The sequence below is a fragment of the Nycticebus coucang genome, chromosome 13, assembly GCF_027406575.1.
Source record: "Nycticebus coucang isolate mNycCou1 chromosome 13, mNycCou1.pri, whole genome shotgun sequence".
NCBI classification, from domain to species: Eukaryota; Metazoa; Chordata; class Mammalia; order Primates; family Lorisidae; genus Nycticebus; species Nycticebus coucang.
This window is the reverse complement of record NC_069792.1, coordinates 16,958,168-16,985,401: the sequence shown is the minus strand read 5'-3', so window position 1 is coordinate 16,985,401 and position 27,234 is coordinate 16,958,168. Positions and strand designations below refer to the sequence as shown.

The 27,234-nt window shown below is 40.4% G+C and overlaps 1 protein-coding gene across 1 annotated transcript in view; it reads right to left on the bottom strand.

Annotated features, from left to right (window-relative positions):
* Positions 1 to 8,552: 8,552 nt before the first annotated feature.
* The window catches only part of ADHFE1 (alcohol dehydrogenase iron containing 1), a 36,651-nt gene continuing 17,969 nt past the window's right edge, over positions 8,553 to 27,234 (bottom strand). Inside the window, exons 9-14 of the mRNA XM_053558567.1 lie at positions 26,125 to 26,277; positions 24,194 to 24,292; positions 21,153 to 21,231; positions 20,897 to 20,993; positions 17,743 to 17,900; positions 8,553 to 9,495 (exon numbers count right to left, since the gene is read on the bottom strand). Of these exons, the coding sequence (XP_053414542.1) occupies positions 9,412 to 9,495; positions 17,743 to 17,900; positions 20,897 to 20,993; positions 21,153 to 21,231; positions 24,194 to 24,292; positions 26,125 to 26,277 (670 nt within the window). The 3' untranslated portion in view covers positions 8,553 to 9,411. The remainder of the gene's footprint in view (positions 9,496 to 17,742; positions 17,901 to 20,896; positions 20,994 to 21,152; positions 21,232 to 24,193; positions 24,293 to 26,124; positions 26,278 to 27,234) is intronic.

The following is a 27,234-nucleotide window of genomic DNA, read 5'->3' as shown; positions in this document are numbered from 1 at the left end:
TTGTCTACTTGAGGCCCTAGAACCCATATTTAGGTAATTTTTTTCTCTACGTCTTCCATTTTCTTTTGTTTTATATACTTTCAATACTGCTAATAACTTGAGCTAGCAATGTATAAATATTAATGCCAAAAGAACTATTTCTGAAAAATATTGTGTAAATGTATATGACTTTCTATAGGTGAGTATCAATAAATTGTGTGTTTACATACTTGTGTGTAATTACTTTTTGAATATTCCTCAAATAACAAAAGAAGAAAAGTATATTTTAGGGAATTACTTTCAACAGGTGCATACCAATGGGGAGGGTTGAGAGATCATTACAATATCTGAATCCCTCTCATTGGTATTAAGCCTATAATATGGAGTACAAGAGTTACAGTATTTACTGGTTGTGACCTTAAGCTTCCGAATCAAACTGATCAGATTGAAATTTCCTGTGTGACCTTCAGCAGGTTAATGATTTTCTTTGAGTCTCAGTTATTTTCATTTGTAGAGTGGGGGGAAATGGCTAAAATGACACATGACCCAATGACACATGACGTAGAGAAAAAAATTACCTAAATATGGGTTCTAGGGCCTCAAGTAGACAATTCTCATTGTTTTTACTAAAGTAATGTGGTTCAAACTGCAATGAAAGTTAGTTTCCTTAATTTGGAAATAGATTCTGTGTCATAGAGATAACGTGTTCTATTCTCCACATACATTCAGTTATCCACCAAGAACATCTCCTGAGACATTTCCCTTTGTTTATGAAATTAATATGTTTAATTTCTTTATCCTCATGGCTAAATGTTTGTCTAAAATGAAATATTACATATGAACCAATTTATATAATGTCTGATGTACCAACAGTGATTATTAAGTATGCACTCCATATTTTTCATATTTTAACATGGTAATGAAAAAAATCATTGTCACCATATAATCATGGTAAATATAAATTAAATTTGTCTTGTGGACGAAACTTGCCATGAGGATAAAGAAAGTAAATATAATTATTTACTAACCCACAGGGAAATGTCTCAGGAAATATCCTTGGTGGATAATTGAAAATATTTGCATAATATTGAGGTCTCATATATGTTACCTGTATGGCTCAGGAACTATTTCCAAACTACAGAAACTAAATATCTTCATTGCAGTTTGAACCATATTAGTTTAGTAAAAACATTGAGACTCAACTTTAAGTTCTAGAACCCATATTGGGGTCATTTTTTCTCTACATCCTCAATTTTTTTTGTTTTATGTAATTTCAATGTTGCAAATAATTTGAGTTAGCCATGTATAAATATTAATGCTAAAAGAACTATTTCTGAAAAACACGATGTAAGAGAATAATTATTCCTAGATATGAGCATTAATAAATTGTGTGTTTGCATAGTTGTGTGCAATTACTTTTGAAATATTTTAGAATTAACAAGAACAACAAAAGAAACAGTAAAAGTATACTTTGTGGCATTATTCTCAACAGTTCTATGCCAGGTGGAGCACAGTGGCTCATGCCTGTGATCCTTGCACTCTGGGAGGCCGAGGCGGGTGAATCCTCTGAGCTCACAGGTTTGAGACCAGCCTGAGCAAGAGTGACTATCTGTCTCTAAAAAATCGGGCATTGTGGAGGGTGCCTGTGGTTCCAGCTACTTGGGAGGCTGAGACAAGAGGATTGCTTGAGCCCAAGAGTTTGAGGTTGCTGTGGGATATGATGCCATGGCACTCTACCCAGGGTGAAAAAGTGAGACTCTGTTTCAAACAACAATAACAACAACAAAACAGTTGTTTACTAATGAAAGGGTTTAGAGATCATAATGATCTCTATAGCCTCCTATTGCTATGCTGCATATAATATGGAGTACAAGAATTACAGTATTTCGGTGGTTATGTGTGTGAGCTTGAGCTTTAGCATTAAACTTATCCAGACTGAAATTATGGTTGCAATCAGCTGTGTGATCTTAAGCCTGTTAATGAAGTTCTTGGAGCGTCAGTGTTTTCACCTACAAAATGGGAGAAAATGCTTACTGATTGTCTAAATGAAATATTATACATGAACCACTTCATACAATGTCTAATGTACCAACAGTGATTATTAAGTATGCACATCATATTTTAATCATAGTAAGCATAAAATCATGTAACTATAAAAACACAGTAAAAATAAATTAAGTTTGTCTTTTTGTACTTGATGTGAGGGTAAAGAAACAAACATATTGACTTCCTAAAGCAAAGTGAAATGTCTTAGAAAACGTCCTTGGTGGATAGTTGAAAATATTTTGTTAGGGGTAGGTCTAGAGTATGTTACCGCTATGATTCAGGAGCTATTTCTAGACTAAAGAAACTAAATAAACTTCATGGCAGTTTGAATGACATTAATTAATTAAAGACAGTGAGAATCAACTTTAGGCTCTAGAACCCATACTGGGGTCATTTATTCTCCACATCTTTTATTTTTCTTGTTTTATATACTTTCAATGTGGCAAATAATTTGAGCTAGCAATGTGCAAATATATATAAATATATATATATATATATATATAAAACTTTTTGAGACAGAGTCTCACTATGTTGCCCTTGGTAGAGCAGCTCACAGCAACCTTGAACTCTAGGGCTTAAGCAAGGATAAAGTAAACATACAGATTTCCTAAACCAAAGAAAAATGTCTCAGGAAATGTTCTTGGTGGATAGTTGCAAATATTTGGAGAATAGGGAGATCTAATGTATTTTCCCTCTATGGCTCAAGATCTATTTCCAAACTAAAGAAATGAAATAAACTTCATCGCAGTATGAACCCCTTTACTTTAGTAAAAGCAATGAGAATAATCTTCAGGCCCTAGAACACCTACTTGGGTCATTTTCCCCTCTCCATCCTCTATGGTTTTTGTTTGTTTGTTTTACATACTTTCAATGTTGCAAATAACTTGCGCAAATGTTACAAATAACTAACTTAACTTTACAAAGTGTAAATATTAGTGCTAAAAGAACTATTTCTGAAAAAAATGATGTGAAAGTATATGAGTTCCTGTATATGAAGAACTCTGTATACTTCCGTGCAATTAATTTCTAAATAACAGAAATAAAACATAAATGAGTAAACGTATACTTCAGAGAATCACTTTCAACAGGTGTATACCAATGAGGGGTATGATCTCTGAACCCCCACACACTGGTTTGCAGTCAATGAAATCGGGTACAAGAATTACAATTGATCGTGGTTTTGAGCTTGAGATGGAGTTTAAGAGTCAAACTGATCCAGATTGAATTTCTGGCTGCAATCAACTGTGGGACCTTCAGCAGGTTAATGAATCTTTTGAATGTCAGTTTTTTCACTTGTAAAGTTAGGGAAAATGCTTACTGTTTGTCTAAAATGAAATATTACATGTGAACCAATTTACACAATGTCTGATGTGCCAACAGTGATATTACGTATGTGCTTCATATTTTTCCTCTTTTAATCATGGTGACCATAAAATCATTGTAACCATAAAATCATGGTAAAAATAAATTACATGTGTCTTGACTGGAGATAAAGAAAGTAAGCATATAGACTTCCTAAACCAAAGGGGAATGTCTCAGGAAATGTCCTTGGTGGATAGTTGAAAATATTTGGTGAATAGGGAGGTCTAACATATTTTCTCTCTATGGCTCAGGAACTATTTCCAAACTACAGAAATGAAGTAACGTTCATTACCATATTACTGTAGTATGCAATGAGTATCACCTGCAGGCTCTAGAACCTGTTATTGGAGTCATTTTTTCTCTACATCCTCCAAATTTTTTTGAAAAATTTATTTTATTTTGATTTTCTCGATTTCAGATTAATTTTAGACTAGGAATGATTAGGTTACATTTTGTGTTTCTAAGATAAAGTTCAAGTTGTAGTCAAGCCCTTCATTCAGGGGGTGTGCTGTATACCCTTACGCTGTGCACATTAGGTACAGCTTACCAATCCCCCTCACTACTCCCCTCTCTCTTTTCCCTCCTCCACACCTTCCCCACTTCTATATACTTGTGTTTTTCTCTTGTGTTGTCATGTAGTTATTTTTTTATTGGTTTCATATTAGTATGGAGTACATTGGATACTTGCTTTTCCATTCTTGTGATACTTTACTAAGAAGAATGTTCTTCAACTTTATCCAGGCTAATGCAAAAGATGTAAAGTCTTCATCTTTTTTAATGAATAGTATTCCGTGATATGCATATACCACAGGTATTAATCCATTCATGAGTTGATGTGCACTTGGGTTGTTTCCACATCTTGGGAATTGTGAATTGAGCTGCAATAACATTCTAGTGGAGATATCTTTGGGATAAAATAATTTTTTTTCTTCTGGGTAAATACCTAGTAATGAAATTGCCAGATCAAATGGAAGCTCTACTTTTAGTTTTTTGATTCTCCATCAAAAGAGGGAAAGAGGGAAAGTATATATTAGTTGGCAATCCCACTAGCAGGGTAAAAGCTTTCCCTTCTCTCCACATTCATGTCGACATTTGCAGCTTTAGGGTTTTATGATGTGGACTATTCTCACTGGGGTTAGGAGATATCTCAGAGTGGTTTTGATTAGCATTTCTCTGATGATTAGGGGCAATGAGCATTTATTCATGTGTTTGTTGGCCATTCATCTGTCATCATCAGGGAAGTTTCTGTTTAAGTCTCTTGACCACCTATAAATGAGATTATTAGCTCTTTTCTTGTTGATTAATTTGAGTTCTTTGCAGATTCTAGTTATCAGCTATTTGTCAGATTCATAGCATGCAAATAACTTCTGTTCTGAAGGTTGTCTGTTTGCTTTGTTGTAACCCTTAGCTGTGCAGAAACTTTTTAGTTTGATCATGTCCCATTTATTTATTTTTGGTATTGCTGCAATTGCCAAGGGGATCTTCTTCATAAATTCTTTCCCCAACCCGATAGTGTCAAGAGTTTTTTCCATACTTCTAGAATTTTTATTGTTTGCGTCTTAAATTTAAATCTTTTTTTCTGGTAAAAGTCAATTTTTGTCAGTGATGAGAAGTGTGGGTCCAGTTTCAGTCTTCTACATGGGGCTAATCAGTTCTCCCAGAACTGGTTATTAAATTGTAATTCTTTTCCCCATTGTATGCTTTTGTCTTGTTTATCAAAAATCAGATGGCGATATGTGGCTGGGTTCATCTCTAGGTTCTCTATTCTATTCTGTAGGTCTATATCCCTATTTTTGTGCCAGTATCATGCTGTTTTGATAACTATAGACTTGTAGTATAACCTGAACTCTAGTAACATGACACCTCCAGATTAGTTTTTATTTCTTTTTTTTTTTTTTTTTTTTTTTTTTGTAGAGACAGAGTCTCACTTTATGGCCCTCGGTAGAGTGCCGTGGCCTCACACAGCTCACAGCAACCTCTAACTCCTGGGCTTAAGCGATTCTCTTGCCTCAGCCTCCCGAGTAGCTGGGACTACAGGCGTCCACCACAACGCCCGGCTATTTTTTTGTTGCAGTTTGGCCGGGGCCGGGTTTGAACCCGCCACCCTCGGTATATGGGGCCAGCGCCTTACCGACTGAGCCACAGGCGCCGCCCAGTTTTTATTTCTTCAAATTGCATTAGCCATTCAGTTTTTTTTTTCTGGTTCCATATAAAATGAAGTTCCATTTATTCAAGTTCTTAAAAGTATGATATTGGTGCCTCAACAGTGCCTGCATTAAATTTGTAGATCGCTTTGGGTAGGCAGTATGGACATTTTAACAATGCTGATTCTTCCCAGCCATAGGCATGGTGTGTTCTTCCATTTGTTAGTATCTTCTGTTATTATTTTTCGCAGGGTTTTGTAGTTCTCCTTATAGAGATCCTTCACATCCTTTGTTAGGTTTATTCTCAGATATTTCATTTTCTTTGAAGCTTCTGTGAAGAGTAATGTGTCTTTGATTTGCTTCTCAGCTTGGCTGTTATTGGCATATATGAAGGCTACTGATTTGTGGACATTAGTTTTGTATCCCGAGAACCTACTTACTATATTCCTTGATCACTTCTCGGAGCTTGTGGTTGAGACCTGGGGTTTTCTGAGTATACGATCATATTATCTGCAAAGAGTGAGAGTTTGACCTCCTCTATCCCCATTTGAATACCCTGAATGTCTTCCTCTTGCCTGATAGTATAGTCTAGAACTTATAGCACTATGTTGAATAGCAGTAGCGATAGTGGGCACCAGCTGGTTACAGCTCTAAGAGGAACTGCTTTTCTTTTGTTTATTTTATGTATTTTCAACACTGAAAACAACTTGAGCTAGCAATGTGTAAATATTACAGATTAAATATCTATCTCTGAAAAACATGATGTAAAAGCGTATGGGTTCTTATATATGAGTATCAATAAATTGTGTGTATTCTTTTTTTTTTTTTTTTTTTGTAGAGACAGAGTCTCACTGTACCGCCCTCGGGTAGAGTGCCCTGGCGTCACACGACTCACAGCAACCTCTAACTCTTGGGCTTACGCGATTCTCTTGCCTCAGCCTCCCAAGCAGCTGGGACTACAGGCGCCCGCCACAACGCCCGGCTATTTTTTGTTGCAGTTTGGCCAGGGCTGGGTTTGAACCCGCCACCCTTGGCATATGGGGCCAGCGCCCTACTCACTGAGCCACAGGTGCCGCCCAAATTGTGTGTATTCTTATAGAGTTTGAACTATATTACTTTAGTAACAACAATGATCACCTTTAGGCCCTAGAACCATTGTTTGGGTCATTTTTTCTCTGCATTCTTTATTATTTTATTTTATATACTTTCAGTTTTGCAAATAATGTGAACTAGCAACATGCAAATATTAAAACTAAAAGAAGTATTTCTGAAAAACATGATGTAAAAGTATACGTGTTCCTCTATATGAGTATACCTAAATTGTACATTTGCATGCTTATGTGAAATTATTTTTAAAATATTCCAGAAATAACAGAAAAACCCGGGAAATGTAAACTTTGGGAAATCATATTCAACAGGTACATACCAGTGGGGGGAATTCAGAGATCATATATATATATATATGTATATATAACAAATCTTTTTTTTTTTTTTTTTTTTGTAGAGACAGAGTCTCACTGTACCGCCCTCGGTAGAGTGCCGTGGCGTCACACGGCTCACAGCAACCTCTAACTCTTGGGCTTACGTGATTCTCTTGCCTCAGCCTCCCGAGCAGCCGGGACTACAGGCACCCGCTACAACGCCCGGCTATTTTATTTTTTGTTGCAGTTTGGCTGGGGCTGGGTTTGAACCCACCACCCTCGGCATATGGGGCCGGCGCCCTACTCACTGAGCCACAGGTGCCACCATAAAATCTTTTTTTTGATTGTTAGAGATTCATTGAGGATACAAAGAACCAGGTTACATTGATTGCATTTGTTAGGTAAAGTTCCTCTTATAATTGTGCCCCGCCCCCAAAAGGTGTGTCACACACCATGACCCCCCATTCCCCTCCTTCCCTTTTGGCTCTCCCCTTCCCCACCCTAAATATATGATCTTATAATATTGTTTTTGTTATGCCAAATGTATTTTGAGACATTCTTTTTTTTTTTTTGAGGAACAAGCTATCTTTATTAAAGTATTTATCATTCTTACAGCTGGAATTGGTGTTAATATTTCAACAAACAATACCAGTAAGCCTTATCTTCTCTTTGTTGACTTTAGTTAAGCACTGTTAGCAGTAGGCTTTTTAGAACAGCTCGGACCATTCAAGCAGAATAATTCATTTTAGGACTTTAAAGAAAAAATAAGCTCACCTTTAATATGCAGTAGGAGTGTGTCAAAGTAGCAACACAAACTTAGTCCCAAGGATGTGCACTATATGATTAGCAATGTTCTTTTCGAGCTTTGTGAAAGTATTCATAGCTCAGCTGGTCTCAACCTCATTCCCATATAGCTTTTGCTCTCTCAATATCCGTGATTGTCCCAAAAAGTGGACAGGAATTCTAGCTAGATATGGTCTTCAAGGTGTAGCCGAAATATTCTCAGTAGTCTCATGCTTGCCTATTTACTCAAACAACAGACACAAAATTTTAAGGTAGCTATGTTTTGGATAGTACAATATGAATAATGATTTTCTTTGGTGTTTATATTTGTATCACCAGGTTTTGGTACTGACATATTTTCCATTTGTGTCAATTATTAGGGAAAATCTCCAGTAAACATTATTTTAAAATCTCAACAAAATACTTTCTAGAGATAACAAGGTGTGCCTTGGCAGGCTGAGTGGCGCAGTAATACTTTCCTTGTCTGCTTTTAAAAATCGTATGTAATGATATATACAATTACTCATTGATAAGATTAAAACTTTAATTCAATTTAAAATGTGAGTAAAACTGCAAGTACACTGAGATTTATACTACCAAAGCTTGAGGAGGCAAACACGAGTAATAATCTTTGTGAAGGAAAATGAACTCATAGCGGTTTCTGTGGTTTAGAAATAGCAAGGAGAAAGATTATCAAGCTACTTAGATTCTATTGTCGAGGCTGAAATCTGTAAACAAAAACACCTGCTTTTAAATTAATTTATCAAATTAATTTATTCTAAGCACTAGAAACATTTTTCATTTTTTTTTATTTACTTTTTATTTTTTCTAATGCCCCAGTCATCCAGGGCACAGAGTTTTTTTTTTTTTTTAGAGACAGAGTCTCACTTTATGGCCCTGGGTAGAGAGCCGTGGCATCACACAGCTCACAACAACCTCCAACTCCTGGGCTTAAGTGATTCTCTTGCCTCAGTCTCCCGAGTAGCTGGGACTACAGGCGCCCGCCACAACGCCCGGCTATTTTTTTGGTTGCAATTCAGCCGGGGCTGGGTTTGAACCCGCCACCCTCGGTATATGGGGCCGGCGCCTTACGGACTGAGCCACAGGCACCGCCCTAGAAACATTTTTCTTTTTTTTTTTTTTTTGAAGTGAAACTGTCTTTATTCATAGACAACACTATTATCCATGTAAAAGAAATTCTACATGTGCTACAAAAAAACTTTCTAGAATTAACATAAGAGGTTAGTACATTACCACAAAAGTATAAGGATAGCAAATAGGCACCTGAAAAGATGCTCAACATGATTAGACATCAGAAAAATAAAATTTAAAACTACAGGGTGCACCAGGATTAGAATTTATAAGTTGAAAGAGACCGATCATATCAACTGTTTGTGAAAATGTGGAGCAACTAGAACTCCCTAGAAACATTTTTCAAAAGAGTAAATTTCCATGTAGGATGTTGGTGTTTTTCCCCCAAAGAACAATTTATTCACCAGAGAATTAGTCTCTAATAATTTACCCCATTAGATTTGTTTTTACTGTTTATGTATTAGTTACTGAAATTTTAATAAAATGAATCTGACCTAAGATTAAAGTAATATTTTTCTTTCTTTCTCCTTCCCTTTTTTAAAATTAGAAAAGTAATATGATAATTCTTTCAGTTAAAATGACAATTAATACAGTTTCATTGAAGCTTCAAACAGAGCAGACAGATCCTCTTCTGACTGGGGACGTGGAGCAAGCTTGGTGACCCTTTCCTGAAACAGTAAATAAAAGGAGTTACCCAGGGCTTTGAAAGGGCAGTTTGTAAAAGCTATAAAATTATGTAAATTAACTTCGTTATAAGAAACAATGACTTGGTAACAGTTATATCTTTAAAAGTGTTATTTCTTATATGTTTTGCACTAGCTCACTGATTTTCAGCTGGTGGGCCTCAAAAGGATCTTAGGTGTGCCACAATTTTATTTTATTTTTTTTGAGACAGAGTCTTACTATGTCACCCTCGGTAGAATGCTGTAGCATCACAGCTCACAGCAACCTCAAACTTTTAGGCTTAAGCGATTCTCCTGCCTCAGCCTCCCAAGTAGCTGGGACTACAGGCGCCCGCCACAACGCCTGGCCATTTTTTTGGTTGCAGTTGTCATTGCTGTTTAGCTGCCCCAGGCCAAGTTCTAACCCACCACTCCCAGTGCACATGGCCAGTGTAGTAACCACTGTGCTACTGGCACCGAGCCAGCCACAAAAAAATTTTTAAAGATCATTAATAAATTATTTTTGAAACAAGTTTGAAGCACAGAAAGTAAATTCTTTTTTTTTTTTTTACTGTTTTTAAAAAATCAACATAATTTAAATGTGCCATGGAAGTTTAACAAGTGTGCCATGAGAGAAAAAAGGTTGAAAAACACTGCACTAGCTGGTCTTCAACGCAGAGGTTTATTTACCAAGTAATGCGGCTTCCTGACTTAAGCTTTCAAAAGCCATCAACCCTTGCTTTAAGCCCTGGCAACAGCCTTCTGCACAAATGTTCAGAACCAAACCAACCATGGGGAAAACACCTTGGCATAAGGATCAAACTAGCTCAGTCCACAACCAGTGCTAGGGTCTGTGTGCAGAGAGAGCTCTGTCCCAGGCAGAGAGTGCTGTCAAGGTAAAAAACTGGGTCGTCCTTCACTTTCAACTGGGACTTAAAGTATATTCAAAGGGATTTCAGTAGAACATTAACTTTCAAGCTACATGAAACAAGTGATTCCTTTCCCCTCCCTTTTTCTTTCTCTTTCCCCCTCTCTCCCCTGCCTCTTTCCTCTCTGTCTTCCTCTCTCTTTCTCTCCCCCTCCCCCTCCCCTCCCCTTCTGGAGACAGCATCTGGCTCTATCATCCAGGCTGGAGTGCAGTGGCCAAACTTCTGGGCTCCAGTGATCCTCCTCAGCCAACCAAGTAGCTGTGACTACAGGCACATACCACCATTCCTGGCTAGATTTTACTTAATTATTTTATTTTTTGAGACAGAGTCTCACTTTGACCCCCTTGGTAGAGTGCGGTGGGGGCATAGTTCACAGCAACCTCACACTCCTGAGCTCAAGTGAGTCTCCTGGCTCAGCCTCCCCAGTAGCTGGGATTGCAGGTGCCTCCACAGCGATTGGCTCTTTTTAGAGATGGGGTCTCACTCTTTGCTCAGGTTGGTCTAGAACTCCAGGCTAGCTTTTAAATACTTTTTTTTGTAGAGATGGGGTCTTTATGTTGCCCAGGCTGGTCTCCAACTCCTGGATTCAAGTGATCCTCCCACCTCAGCCTCCCAAAGGTGTGGAATTACAAGTGTGAGCTCCTGTGCCTGGCCAAGTGACTCCTTTTTTCCTATTAACTGAAATCTTCTACTTTCTCAAAAAAAAAAAAATCAATGATTTGCTTAATTTCTCCAACAATTAGTAGATTATTAGAGTCAAATCCGTAAAGACAGCCAGCACATCCCCTTGTTATTTATATTCCCATCGGTGGCTCCTTTATCCCTCTGGGACAGCGGACTACAAGACTTGACAATAAGTACTTTGTGGCTACACGAAGTTGAGAACTTTGCCATTTGGAGGTTCCATTTTCACGGGTCCCTGGTGTGCTCCTGTGGACAGCACGTGTGTGGGAGCGCACCTGGGGGAAGAGGCAGCTCGGGAGGACCGGGCTGCCCGGTCATTGCTCTGGGGCCCGCGCCCAGGGTGGCTGAGTCAAGACGGTGGGGAGGCGGCGTCAGCGCCTCGAGTTCACGAACGCCGATCCCCTCCCCATTTCCCTCATCTCAGCAAGCACACTCAGTAGCTCAGGCCTAAACCCAGCAGCCGTCCTTGACTCCTCTTTCCCTTGCTTCTCAAGTCCAACCTGTCACGAGTCGGTCAGCCCCAGCTTGGAGGGAGCCCCCTCTCTGAGACCGGGAAGGAGACGCACAGCCGTCCCCGTCCAGCCGCGCGGCGGCCCCGCGGCTGGAAACGCCCCCCACGCCCGTTCGCACGTTCGCGTCCTCCCGCCCCCTAGAGATCGTTCTCTCCGCGGCGGCCAGAGGGATTTTCCCCCCCAATAAATCAGATCTTCGGCTCCTGAGCCTGACGCTCTCGGGGAACTTCCCACAGTAAGAAAGCTGAGTCGCGGCCGCCCTGCTCCGACCGGGTTTCTCGCCCCGGCCCCGACTCCCTCCGGTGGGTTCCCTTGTCCTGGACCCATTTCAGGTTCCACGATCATCCGAACCTGGACCCTGCCTCGGGGCCTCTCCCCTCTGCGGGTCAGAGCCCGGCTGGTCACGCTCCCGCTGTGCTGTCACCACAGGGTCATTCTCATGACCCACGTTTTCCTTCATAGCACTAATCATTATATGAAATGACCGCATTTATATCTTATTTGTAGCTGGCTGAAGTTTCAGGGGAGAGTAAAGGGACTTCATTTTCCTCCTCCCTGTGTCCCACACGGTGCTTCAGACACAGTAAGATCTCAGTACCTGTTTGCCAGGTAGAAGGAGGAATGGGAAGAAGAAAGGATGTATTAAATAATTAATTCAAAAGGTAGAGCTATGCTGATTAGTATGATTTAAGCACTCCAATCTGTACAAATAATCAACACACTGAAATGGGCATGAATGTATTTATGATCTATGTCCAAAAGACTTAATTAAAAAAATAAAACTAAAAAAAAAGGTAGAGCGGGAGAGCCCTACAACTCTCAGAAGAACACACGGAAGAAATCTTCACAACACTGGATTTGGCAATAATTTCTTGATACAACACCAAAAGCACAGAGAACAAAAGGGGAAAAAAAAACCGGATAAGCTGAACCAAATAAAAGTTAAAAACCTCGGCTGGGCACCTGTAAACTCAGTGGTTAGGACACCAGCCACATACTCTGGGGCTGGTGGGTTTGAACCCAGCCAGGGCCTGCTAAACGAAAACAAACAAACAAAAAAACAAAACAAACAAACCAAAAACCAGCTGGGCGCTATAGCAGGTGCCTATCGTCCCAGCTACTAGGGAGGCTGAGGCAAGAGGATCGTTTAAGCCTAAAAGTTTGAGGTTGCTGTGAGCTGTGACGCCAGGGTATTCCACCAAGAGTGATAAAGTGAGACTCTGTCTCAATAAAAAACCAAATAAAGAAATAAAAAGTTAAAAACCTTCATGCACTGAAGCACTCTATCAACAGGGTGAAAAGACAGCTCACAAAATGGGAAAAATAATTTACAAGTCATACATCTGATAAGGATTAATATCCAAAATATGAAAACTATTCCTACAACTCAACAACAAAAAACCTCAAGCAGCTCGATTCAAAAATGGGCAAAAGAATAGATATTTTTCTCTGGAGAATATATAAATAGCCAATAAGCGCATCAAAAATCAGTAGGGAAATACAAATCAAAACTTCAAGAAGACACCACTTCACACTCATTGGGATAACCTATTATAAAAAGGAAAAACAGGAGGCATTGGTAAGGATGATGAGAAATTAGCACCTGCCTGCATTGTCAATGGCAAGGTGAAGTGGCCCAACCACTACAGAAAATCATGTAGCAGTTCCTCAAACAGTTAAATATAGAATTATAACACAATCCAGCAGTTCTACTCCTAGATGTGTACCCAGAAGAACTGAAAGCAAAGACTTGTACACCAATGTTCATAGCAGCATTATTCGTAACAGCCAAAAGGTAGAAATAGTCCAAGTGCCCATCGATAGATAAATGGATAAATAAAATGTGGTATACTCATACAATGGAGTGTTATTCAGCTGTAAAAATGGCTGATATTCTGACATGTGCTATAACATATTTCAGAACACTGAAGACATTAGGATAGGTGAAATAAGGCAATCACGAAAGGATAAATGTGTATCATTTCACTTATAAGAGGTACCTAGGATAGGCAAAGTCATAGAGACAGAAAGTAGACTAGAGGTTACCAGGGCTGGGAGAAGGAGTGAATGAGGAGTTAGTGTTTAATGGATGGAGAGCTTCTGTTTGAGATGATAAAAATATTCTGGAAATGGATGGTGGTGATAGTTGTACAACACTGTGAATGCATTTGATAGCACTGATTTGTGTACTTAAAAATAGTTAAAATGGTTATATTTTATGTTATATATATTTTACGTAGCATAAAAATGAACATAACATAAAAATAAATCTATCGAAAAATAAATAAACAGGCTTGACGCCTGTAGCTTAGCAGCTAGGGTGCCAACCACGTACACCGGAGCTGGTAGTTTCCAACCCAGCCCAGGCCTGCCAAATAAGGACAACTACACCAAAAAATAGCTGGGCATTGTGACAGGCGCCTTAAGTCCCAGTTACTCTGGAGGCTGAGGTAAGAGAATCACCTAAGCCCAAGAGCTGTAGGTTGCTGTGAGCTGTGACGCCATAGCACTCTAGTAAGGGCGACATAGTGAGACTCTGTGTCAAAAAAAAAAAAAAAAACAAAACAAATAAATAAAGAAAATTTATTTTTAAATGGATTTAAAAACAAAGAGGAAGGAAATGAGTATGAATGAGGCAAAGGCAAGATTTTACATCTCAGCAAATCTTTTAGACATACTAAAAAATTCTGGAAATCCTTAGCAAGGAAGAGACTTGTCCACCGTTACACTGCTTGTGTTTGTAGTAGGGCCAAGAATTGAAGTTCAGCGTTTGCTATGAGCGCAGATGATTACTCATTATTCTGTTTAGAGGACAGTCTTATCTGATGAGCTCAGAGGCATTTGCCATGTTCCTATTTGTCTTTATGAACAAAGTAGTTCAGCACTCCAGAGGAACTCGAGGCCCAGCCCAGCTGAGTTTCTCTCTCACAGTGCTGGCCTCCAGTGACTGGTTAAACAGGGCAAGGACTTAAAGTTTGTGACATCTCCCTGCATAGGTCAGCTATGCCGTGTGAAAGCCGAACTCCCTCAGAATGAAGATGTGTTAAGGAATGAGATGCTATTATTTATAGACGTAAGCGCATGGCACTACTGATTAACATAGGCACTGAAATAAATTCAGACTTCTACTTTTAGTACATCCGTAAAATAACAACATTTCAGCTGGCCTGTCTACCAAGGAGTGGAAGTGCTCATTGGGTACAGCTCTGCTCAGTAATGAAATGTTTTGATTTGAAATGTTTGAAATGTTTCTTTCCAGAGGTTTCAGAACTCTAGCTTGGAAGGTTAATTTACTCTTGCTTACTTGCCTTACAGCCTGGCTCTGGCAGTTGGAAACCTCTGTACACAGGGGCTGTTATTTGCTGCTGCCAGTAGGGGCTGTGGTGTTTGGTCAGGAATACTGCTCTGGTTGTTCCTGACAGAGAAAGCCAATCCTCACTGCTGAACAGAAAAGAAGCTTTATCACATGTTGACTACACTGAATTACCCTTCTGTAAACGTTCTTTGCAGGAACCAATATATCTTTCTTGTTACCTTAACTCCTGTAGATACTAGTAAGTGAAGATTAGTCTACTGCACGCAATTAGTCCACTTCACAATTTTTTCTGAAGTTGCCATAGTATTCCTGTAAAATGTTCACTCCTGCCAAAAACCCCCCAAACACTAAAACAAACCATAACAAAACAAAACAAAACAAAATCCTTAGTAGTTCTTCATCTGCAAAACGGACAAGCTTGTTCCTAAGATTTTTTTCTCAAGTCCTATAAATCTATGAAGATATATCTCACAATCACATCAACTCCAAAATGAAACTAATACCAATGAATTAACATCAACTATGTTTCTCCTAACCATGAAAACATGCTCAAAAGAAAAAGGTAGCATACCCCGGGGGCTGCTTTATGAATATAGCTAGAGGAAAACTTGGCTTCCTACTTTAAGACACAACTTATATTCCAAAGATTCTATTTTACCTCCCATCTTTTGTGAAACACAAAAATTTGTTTTGCCCAATTAAGGTTTTGCTATCTGTGGTTTCCCAGTATGACATGTGCACTGAGGCATTCAGAATGATCCTTAATTAACTTGCTATTTTAGTGGGTGGTCTCAAATGTTAGTCTGTTGCTTTGGGGTATAGCTTTTCAAAGTGAAATTCTGATTACAGATAGAAGAGTAAACACTTGCCAACGTGTGCTGATAGCTGGAAGATTCCTTGCCACCAGCAGTCATATAGGCAAGAATATCTTTCATCAGAAGATCATGGATACCATTCTTGGAGGTGGACAAACACATACTCCTGAACACTTTCCTGGACTAAACAAGCAGAACCTTTAGGCAGGGGGTGGGGGGAGTAGGGGTGTCTTGCAGAGTGGGCTGTATCACTGGGACCACACCATAAAGCCAGAAGCTACATTAAAATTGTAGTGACCACCCAGTCTTGGTATCCCTGGATGAATTTTCATGGCTTCCATCTTTGGTTGAGTCCTAGTAAGTCTAAGGAAACTTCTCAAAAAGTTACTACCATTCAGCCATTAAGCTGGCTGAAGAGAAGGCAGCAGTTACGTGTTCATTTGACATGTTTACTAGCACGTGCTAGGTGCGATGGAGTATGGATGAGCAAAGCAGATAGATTACTGCCCTTGTGGAACTTACAGTTTAGCAGGTTTGGGTAAAATAACTATGGCAGCTTAGAGAATATTTTTTGGCTACTAGTCCCTTGGACTTATAGGTTAGAATGAGGGTTGGTGGGTTAGTCCAGGGGCTCTACTACACTTGAAGATGCCTCTGTTTCTCATTAATTTATATTTCTAGATGCAAATGAACCCACTGAGCCTGAATTTACATCAGGGAAACTGGTGGCTCATGGACCATGTTTCATTTGTGCATCAGAAACCAACAAAATCCCCAGGGAATTCACAAAATCATCCAGATTGCTGATTTTTCTTGGAATTTGGAAGTTCTACCGACACTGGGACCTGAATTTCTGCTTGGTGATAATAAACGGTAGTGGAACTGTGGGTCACCCGATTAGATGGGCCACGTGTTTTCCAGTTCACCAAAATCCCACTAATCCCTCCACCTTAAATTACTTTGCTCATTGCTATTCCCTCCCTGGCTCCTTTAGACAGATGAGTCTGTGAGCCAATCTACACAAATATTACGTGAGTGGTGAGGCTGTCAACATTGTAAGCACTGATGAAGTAGGGAAGAAGTAGCTAGTTTGAACTCCTTACTTACCTGGAGTAGAGTGAGGGAAAAGCACTGACACTTGTGGTGGGCAGGATGTTGTGTGAGTGGACATTCCAGCTGTTAACTCTGTTCCAAGCCAGGGAGAGACCCACGAATGCCTTAACCTTGGGCAGAAAAGCCTTATCTTCCTACCCTCATAGTGTTAAAGTGACCCTTCCCTTTCCCATGTTGGCCAGGAGGACTAAAGGGGCATCCTGGTGTGACCAGTATGGTGTGGGTCACCAACCAAGTGCTCATGCCTCTGAGATCTCTACTGTATGGTGAATTGCAATGAATGGGATGTTGGCCTATTGGGACATGACGTGCGAGCTCAAGAGAGGGCCAATGAAGGGTCTACTCCTTCATGAGAACCTTGAGAGAGAAAACTTTATACCTAGTACGGTTCTGCTGAATAAAAGATGGAAGCTTGGTTTACACTCTTTAACAACATTTAACAAATTAAAAGCAACCCACAGCGACACAGGTATGTATAAAATATAGAATCTCCCACATCCATTGAAAAGCAGTTTTGTCACAGTGTTACTGTAAGGCCATGCTTATTCTTCACAAAATACTAAAAATTCATAAAGTTTTCATAATGGAAAATACTATTGGTGGTCCTTCTGGAATAGCTTCACATAGTTTTACAGGGGACTCTTAAAGGAGCAGAAATGGGGAAAAGGGAAATTTTGCCATAGCTCACGATTGAGTTGGTTGTTTTTACCTTGAGTTTTCATAAAGGATCCTTCCAGGTGTACCCTCAAAGCCTCGCCGTAGCCCCAGTATGGAAGCACATAAAGGCAAAGAGCCTTGTCTGGAGAGCAGTACTGCTGGAGGACCCTTGGGTTTCATGCACTTTAACATGTCCCAAGGGAAGTATGTCTTTCTGCTGGTCTTACCTGGGGCAGCGTTCCTTTCACTAAAGCAGGGATATCAGCCTTGGTGTAACCAACAGCTGCTAGGCCATCATCAACGTCCAGATCGAATAAGAATTTCCGGAGTGAATCAGCCAACACAGGGCCTGCGTCCTGGGGCCTGGCGGTGTGGATATCAGCTCCTAGAAGACATGAAGCGCTGACTGTAGAGAGGAAGAAACAGACTCTGGGCGTAGTTGAGTCACAAGATGAGCTGAGCGCATAATGTGCACACACTGGATCTCCCTAATGCCGAGCTCCAGGCTGGGGCACCACGTGCCTCCTTCAGCCAAGGCAGCTGCGGGGGAGCTCAGTGGGCTCCTATATTTCCATGGGACTGCCAGTTCCTACATGCCAGCCCTTCATGCGGTGGGAAGAAAAGGAACAGAGCCAAGGAAAGAGGTGCAGAAGGAAGACCAGGAAAGAAGGCTGGGGTTTGGATGAGTTGGAATGAACACCCACAGGGTGTTTCAGGAAAGCACAGCTGACGTGATGGTCAAGGCTTGGAATTTGCTGACATCTAGAGGTGTCTGTGTTCAATGTCTTTTCTCACAGCAATGGCTTAGCAAAGGGCTCCAGGGGCGTCCAATCTCTTTTATTCTCTGCTGCACATTGGAAGAAAAAGAACCGCCTTGGGCCCCACATTAAACATACAAACCCTGACGAAAGCTGATGGGCAAAAAAAAGAAAGAAAATGAAAAAGAGAAAAAGGGTCTGTGCACAATCTCCACAATTTCTGACCCTACAGATAAGCAAGACAGTCCTCACTTAATCTGCATATGGCCCATTGTTGGACACCCTTGGACCCTTTGTAAACACCTTGTGAAACAAGGATACAGAAGCACAAAAATTCCAAAATTTACCACTGAAAAGGAAGACAATACTCTGAAAAAAATGGATTACATATGACTAGGGAGGAAAATATTTCTTCTGTATAGCTATAGGGCTTTTATTTTGGACTCCGTTGCCATAGGGCAGGGTAAGTTCTTCCAAATAAATATTATAGAGCCAGTTAGGCAGAACCAAGAATGTGAAGACTGTCAGGAAGCAGGGTTTCGTATGTAGGTAATAAGAGTGATAGCAATGCAGGGGGAAGAAGGTTGCCAAGGGTTGACAACAACTTTAATAGTTATTAACACATAATACACATACTCACACAGATGGCAATGGGGAAGAGCCATGCATAGCATCCTGACCTCTGGAAGGGTGGCTGTGAAAGACCCCAGAGGAAGGGGACTGATTTCACAGCTCTTAGCACCCCCAACCCCAGTCTATTCTAGTTGAACACATTCACTCCCCAGAACACTCCATAGACATAATGTAGCATTACATAAAGTCCGCCCCAAATGCCGCATGTGTTTTCTCTCGTATTGTTCAAAAGGAGACCTGAATGTACAGTTCACCTCCATCCTGAAGCACATTATTAAATTGTTTCTAGCTTTCTCTTCTGTGAAAGTGAGAACTGTTTCAATAATCCAGGAAAAGGCAGAACAAGATGCATTGCTCTCCCATGCATTGCTGGGAGAGCAGCCGGAAGAAGGTTAAACCTTGCCAGACAAGACCAGCCTGTATTACCCAGCGGCTGCTAAAATATGGATTAGGTGGAGAGGTGACACATGATACGGGGTTTATGAGGTTTTTACATCCCTGGGATTGCTGCCATAAAACACACCATCCAAAACCTCTGTGGTTTCGTATGAAGTGTTTTAGAAAAAAAAAAAAAAAAGAGATGCTAGGAAAGAGAATCCATAGCTCTAAAGTTAAGAAAAATCTAAGATTACATACAGAATCAAAAATATTGAATGGCTAAATGTGGAATAGCATTACAATTTTCTATTTAAGGAGAAAGAATGGGGTTCTTCCAGCCTGGAGTTTGTCTAACAGAGGAACTGCTTTATCAATAATTTTGCTGGTTGCCTGGAATGTTAACTTTAAGTTCTCTTAAGTTTTTCTCATTTACCATATTTACAAAGGGAGCTGAGTTCCACCATATGGCAGAATGACATCTCCAGCCCGAAAAGAAAAAGGGACACTAGATACTTGGTGCTATTTCTCTATAGCACCCAGTAGGAAATAAAGCTCCCTGCCCACTCTCTGCCCTGAGCTGTGTCATTAGCATTCCCTGCACAGCGCCTGGGACTGCAGGAGCACTGGCAAGAGGATGTCTGTGGTCCTTCCCACCTTGCTGGAAATAAAATAATCTCTCCAACGGCTGTGTTAGAAGAGCATAATGATGTTTTCTTTTTAGCTTTTCCCTCCCTACTCTAACTAAACATAAGCCGTGGAATAAGATGTTTTTATAAGTTAATCAAATCCTCAAATCTATTTAAAAGACTTTGTATCAGAAAACACCAAAATTGGCTCAGTGCCTGTGGCCCAAGCAGCTAAGGCGCCAGCCACAGACACCTGAGCTGACGGGTTCAAACCCAGCCCGGGCCTGCCAAACAATAATGACAGCTGCAACCAAAAACTAGCTGGGTGTTGTGGCAGGCGCCTGTAGACCCAGCTGCTTGGGAGGCGGAGACAGGAGAATTGCTTGAGCCCAGGAGTTGGAGGTTGCTGTGAGCTATGATGCGACAGTGCTCTACCCAGGGTGACAGCTTAAGGCTCTGTCAAACAAAACAAAACAAAACAAAAGGAAACACCAAAATTTTACTCACCATTAAAGCTATCCTGAATATCATTTTATCTCTGGTAAGATTCAAAAGGTACTCTGGGTATCTTATTATAAACATTACTTATTCTATAGTATGGAAAACAGATTCCTCTTCTGGGGTATTTTTACCAAGTTTCTAGTTGTTCTGATTCTCTACGATTGAGAAATTATTGTTGTTTCCTGTGTTTGAGTCATTCTATCATTCATTAAACATAGCAAAAGCCATTGATAACATTAAAATGTATAGTTATAATTTCCTCTGGTATGGAAACAGAGTTCCGTTTGATTGTGAACAGACTCTTGAAGCACAAATTTACAGAATTTTAGTGCTAGATAGGACTTTCTGCAAGTCACTGGCATTTTATTATTAAGTTATCCCAAAGCAACATTTTTTGTTATTGTCCTGTAGGGTGTATCTTCAGAAGCAACTCTAGGAAACGCTCCATCGGTAGGGGTCTTAGATTTATGAGGAATAGTTCATACCTAGTATTTCTGCTGTCTCCAGGTGTCTCTCCGGAAACATCTGGGCGGTGAAAGTGAACACCGCTGGGGATGTGAGCACCACAGAAAGGCCATGGGGCTGGGGAGAAAAGATGCATGGTGACGGATGCGTTTTCTCTGCTTATCCCAAATATTAAGCTACTTTCTCCTGAATAGTCAAGAATAGACAAATATATTTAAGGACATTGTGAGGTATATAAGAGTTAGTTAAAGTATTTATTAATATTAATTATTTTACCACCAGTGGGTGATCCACATTGTAATCCTTTGCTTTATATGTCTTCACTAAACCTGAAATTGGGTAAGACATTCCATGGCTAGAAAAGAAAGAAAATCCTCATGTCAACATATAGATACTGGGATTCAAGTTAACAACCCAAAGAAAATCTTACCACAGAGCCTGTTTACAGTCTCTGGACAGTACTGTTACTGCAAATAGTAACATATTTTGCTTTCTTGGATACTTGTAAGGCTATATGATGACACACAGGACATTTAGTGTATTCATTAACTAAACCTCTGAAAGGTTCAAATTCAAACGCTCCTAGTACCGTACAACATTAAAAAGTATCGATCCAGAAGTGGCTCCCCAAACACACTGGTTAACCTTATGATCTTGAACGATGGAGAATTCACTTTGAAGTTTTTGTCACACACTCTGGGCATGTGTTTTCTTTCTTTCTTTTTTTTTTTTTTTTTGTAGAGACAGAGTCTCACTGTACCGCCCTCGGGTAGAGTGCCGTGGCATCACACGGCTCACAGCAACCTCTAACTCCTGGGCTTCCGCGATTCTCTTGCCTCAGCCTCCCTAGTAGCTGGGACTACAGGTGCCCGCCACAACGCCCGGCTATTTTTTTTTTTGTTGTTGTTGCAGTTTGACCGGGGCTGGGTTTGAACCCGCCACCCTCGGCATGTGGGGCCGGCGCCCTACTCGCTGAGCCACAGGCGCCGCCCTGGGCATGTGTTTTCTGTTTGGCCTTGGTACCTGCTGGGCAGTGTGCTCCTGCACCAGCTGACGATGTCAGAGGAAGTTTTGTGAGTCAAGATGTGCTGCATTTGATGACACGAAAGCTTGACCCACCAGTGATTTGTCCTGTTAACAACAGATCCTTTCAAACATTTCAAATTAATAGAGTGGAGTCATAAATGATTATAGAGGCCTTGCTAAGCAGTTCTATTGGACTGATTCCTTGTGTCTGAATTATACCTTCAGGAATTGTTTAGATTTAGTTGGCACTAAGAAAAGATATCGTGGTTTTTGTTTTTACTGAAGTTTCTTATATCCTCTTGAATTCTCAGTGAACAAATAAACAAACATTATAATTGGTTGGATGATTCAGAAAATAAACATTGTGACAAGTTAGTTGATTGAAAATGAAATGCTTTACACATGTAAAATGGTCTGTAAGTCTTAATGTAGGTTATTGGATGACTTCATATTGTGGTGAGCTGAATGAGTATCTGTCCAAAAGAGGGTGCTCGCCGCCCGTCCCTTGGAAGCCAATGGGAAGCTGTTGGTTCTCTGAGTTGTTGGGTACTTTGGGATGTGCTTTACTTCTCTTGGGCTCCACAGTATCCAGAAAATTATTGCTTAGTGTACTTTCATGATGTGAAAGGGCTCGTGTAGCTTTTTAACAATTGTGTATGTTCCTTGTAGAAAATAAAAATCATCCATGATCCCATTTCCTTCTATTCATTTGATGCATATATTTAATTTATAATCATATGGTACATATAATTTTATACATGAATTTTGTTACTTAGTATTACTTGTAAATCTTTCTTATGTAATTTTCTGTTCTAAAATATTATCTTTAACATCCTCATTTTATCCCTTAAGTACTGTTGAAAATTTAGGTTGCTTCTGAATTTTTCAATTGTAAGTAACATTTAGGCAACGAAATTCTTTTATCATATCATGAATATATCTTTAGGCTTGATTTCTAGAAATGAATTAGTGGGCCAAAGGATATAAATATTTTTCTGGCTCTGGGTACATTTTGCTGACTTGCTTTTTTGAAAGATGTTACCAATTTATGCTCTTAGCAGCTGCAAAGTTTGAGGACGACCATTCAATTGCACTTCTCTGGCCAAAGAACTATTCTTAATTCTCAATATTCACTGCATCTCAATTTTAAAGCAACATACCAATAAAGTCCTGGTTAAAGAGACTAGTTCTGGGCTACTGACAAACATTCTGATCCCTTTATTTCTGTGAGCTATTAGGTGAAAAAAAAATCGTGCACTTGAATTTTAAAAATCCAAAGTACTTGGTAAGGATGTAGAGAAATCAGAACCCTCACCCTCAGCTGGTGGGAATGTAAAATGATGCAGATATAAAACAGTCTGGCAGTTTCTCAAAATTTAAACCAGAATCACCACATGACACAGCAATTTCACATCTATGTATATAACAAAAGAAGTGAATACCTGCACACAAATGTTCATAGCAACATTATTTATAATAGCCAAAAGGTGTAACAACCCAATTGTCAATCAACTGATGGACAGATAAACAAAATGTGGTATATTCAAACAGTGGAATGCTATTTGGCAAGAAAAAGGAATGAAGAATTGATATGTCGATGAACCTTGGAAACCTTATGCTAAGAAAAACAAGCCAGCCACAAAAGACCACATGTCATATGGTTCCATTTACATGAAATGTCCAGAACGGGGAACTCTATGGAGATAGAAAGTAAATCCGCAGTTGCTGTGCAGAGATTGGTGAGTGACAGCTAGAGGGCATGGGATGTTTGGGGGGATGATAAAGTATTCAAAAATTCTAGCCTGAGCAAGAGTGAAACCCCATCTCTACAAAGAGTGGAAAAATTAGCCAGGCACGGTGGCATGTGCCTGTAGCTCAGCTACTAGAGAAGCTGAGGCAGGAGGAGTTTGAAGTTGTAGTGAGCTATGACAATGCCACTGTACTTGTAGCCTGGGTGACAGAATAAGACCTTGTCCACACACACAAAAAAAAAAAGTTCAAAAAGATTGTAGCCTGCTTGCCCAACTTTGTATATATACTAAAAATCATTTGAACTGTACATTTTAAATGGGTGAATTGTAAACTATGGGAATTATGTCTTAAAAAGCTGTTATTAAAAAACCCATGACCTCATAAATTGCATTTGAATTAAGAAAATATCTAGCGACTTGAAGTTAAATATCTTCCTTCTATAGAATACTTAAATTTTACCACCTATCCTGAACTATAAACATTAAAAAAATTTTAAAGCAATAGCTTGAGTAAAGAAATAAAATCTCAAATTCTCTTACCACAGATGAACACCAGCATTTCCAAAGCCAATGCCAGCAAAAGCACTTGCCAAATGCATGTGAGACCTTGCTTCAAGATCGTCAGGATTTTTGACAGCCCTGTGAATAATATAAACACCTAACAATAGCACATCAACATTGGCATTTCCTACTGAATAAAAAAGCTGTCTTAAGGAAAGATCTAGAAAAAAAAATGCTACTCAGGAGGAAGAAAAATTAGGTAAGTTATTCAAATGATGCCTTGTCTTCTAAATGAAAACCAAAGGGAAACATATTTTCTCATTAATGCTTTTGGCAAAGACATAATAAACATGCTGTCAGGCTGCCCATGTGATACAGAGTGCCAGGGGAAACAAAACACCGATCCTCAGGTTGGAGAGCTGCTCTAGGAAAGGGCCCTGAGACTCATTCTTCTTCTTCATTTGTCAATGACCTTGACAGCAGCTGTGAATGGGGAGACTGGCTCGCTGAAGTAAGCCCCATTGCCTGGGGCTACCTGCAAGCCAGACCCAACCAGGCCAGCCATCCTCCTGTGACACTGCCTCAAACTCACTGGCTGGGGGCCTCTTTTGGTACCTTTGGGAATTACACATCTATTCTACAATTACCGTGGAAGTGGATATTATTGTAGGATGCCCTTGCTTGCTCCAGGGTCCCCAGTGTCACTTTGGAAAAGCAAATCCTCAAAGGCGGCTTTCAGATCATGCTCGGCCTCCCAGCACTCACTGCGTGGAAACCCTGGCCCAGGAAGGAAGCCTGGAGACCGCCAAGCAAAACTTCTCATTTGCTTTTTTTGTGACTTTGTTGAGTAAGCAGTCCTGTTATGAAATAAAAGCACTGCAACATTTTTTCCCTTTCATTTGGAATTGTTAGGAGTTTGTACCTCCTTTGCAAAGCCCAATTTAGTTCCTAACCCCCCATGTGACAAGGTGAAGCAGCAGATGATGGGGCTCTCAGCTCTTCCTCTGTCCACTTTGGCCCTCACCCCCCATCGAGGCTCTCTGAGCCTCTGTGCTGCCAGACAAGCTTGGCTCCCTGTAATCTGGGTTTGCTCCTGCCTAGTCCGATGCAGCTGCACTTCTCTGGGCATCTCCCAGAGCTTGAAATAGTTCCGAGTCTCTTCCTCCTGCTCTGCTACAAAATGTGATTTCAGTGCCTTCCTAACCGCTATCAGCGGAGCTTCTAGCTCAAGGCCAGAGGAGACACCATGTGCATATCTAGGCCTAGCCTGCTCATGCTCTGTCTCTCCATTACGTGTAAATACAAAAGTCAGTCTGACTTTGCGTAAGTCCTCATGTCTCCTACAAGCTTTCATCTCTAAGTATATTGCTCTCTCCAGAGCCGACTGCCAGGTGCTGCCCCATAGCCCGTGACTAGGAAAGCATGTATGTCTATATTTATATTCGTAAATCTTGTACAACCTTTTAGGAATCCTTTTACATATTCTGCTTTTTATATCTCACATTTTCTCCTAGTAATTTCTTAAATTTAGTTCATGTGAGTTTGCCCAATGGGTGGGTTCCACAGGCCTTTCGGCAGGGCCTGGATGACCACAGCCAACAGCTGCCTGTGTGCGTCTCACTTCTGACCTGTGTAGCCACAGCTCAAGGGACATCTTCCTTCATCCTAGCTTTGGCTTGAGACTTTGAGGAATAAACTTCAATTCATTCTATTTGCATCCTTCATAAACTAGGGAATCCTATTTTGTCCCCTGTTGGCTTCTGCTGTCCTGACGGAGGAGTCCAGTTTTCAACTGCCCTTCCCTCCGACCCCTCCAGAGGCTGCTGGTGGTGGCTGGGGCTTCTATCTGCCCACTGATGGATCTGGCAAAAAGACCTGCTCAGGACATTTCAGGACAGGCAGGTGATATTTCATGTAAGGGGAAAATTTGGGTTTTCTTCTCTGCTTCTATGACCTTAGGGACGACGTACCTCTTCAGATATTTAGCAACGATCCTCAGAGCATGGATGGACCAGAGGTCGCTGATCGGGTTGCTGCCCTGGTACGCCGGCCGCAGCATGGGATTTGAAGGGCAGGGGCTCCTCATGTGGTAGGGGAGGGCAGTGTATGACTCCAGGGCATGGCTAACAAGAAATATTTAAAATACACAGATTGAAAGCATGGTCTTCTTCCTTCCCTCAATCAGGATTGCTAGCTGTCTTGGAAACATTTGGTGCTCACTTTCCTCCAGATGTGCTATTCGATGCTGAGGGGCGCAAGCATTCCACAAGCCAGCCTCCTGTCTGTGACAGTCATTCTTTACTACAGAAATTAAGAGAGGCAAGTTGATATTGACAGTACAACCATGTTTTTTACCAGTATGTGTAAGATCATACTTTTCCAGTGTAAATAAATCCTTATGATGCTGAATTATTATACATTTGAATCATGAAAAAAGTACTGAATCTAGAAAGTACCTTCTTACAGATGATATGAACCATTTTATACCTTGCACTGATCAAATATATTACCAGAGGGTCATAATTAGACTAGACTCCTACTAAGGGTAAGGTACATGGGGAGAGAACAAAGACTTTGGAGTCAGCTGCCCAGATGTAAGTCTTGGCACTTGGACCTCCCTGTTGTGGACATGGCAGGAGGCCCTACCTTTCCTGTGACTCTAGGACAGGGACGAGCAATGGTACTATTTCATGGTGCAGCTGTGGAAATTGAAATGATTTGACACTGTATTTAGAATAGTGCCTGCACATTGAAAAGCTTACTATTCACTATTATTATTGATTCTTGGCCTGAAAAAAAAATATGATCCTTTCTTCTTATGTACTTGAAACTCAGGGTTGGTGATATCAAGCGCTAAGCTTCAGAGCCGCCTCCACCTGCTAGCCCTCCATGGATTCCAGCCCATGAACTGCAGGAGATGAGTAGAGACCTCACTGTCTAGATAATGACGCGGTGGGAACACAATGTAGTGTGAACTATGATTTGCAGGAGTTATAGTTTTCAGTTTTAGAATGGAGGACTTACTTTCTTCTTTTTTTTTGAGACAGAGTCTCACTATGTCACCCTCTGTAGAGTGCCGT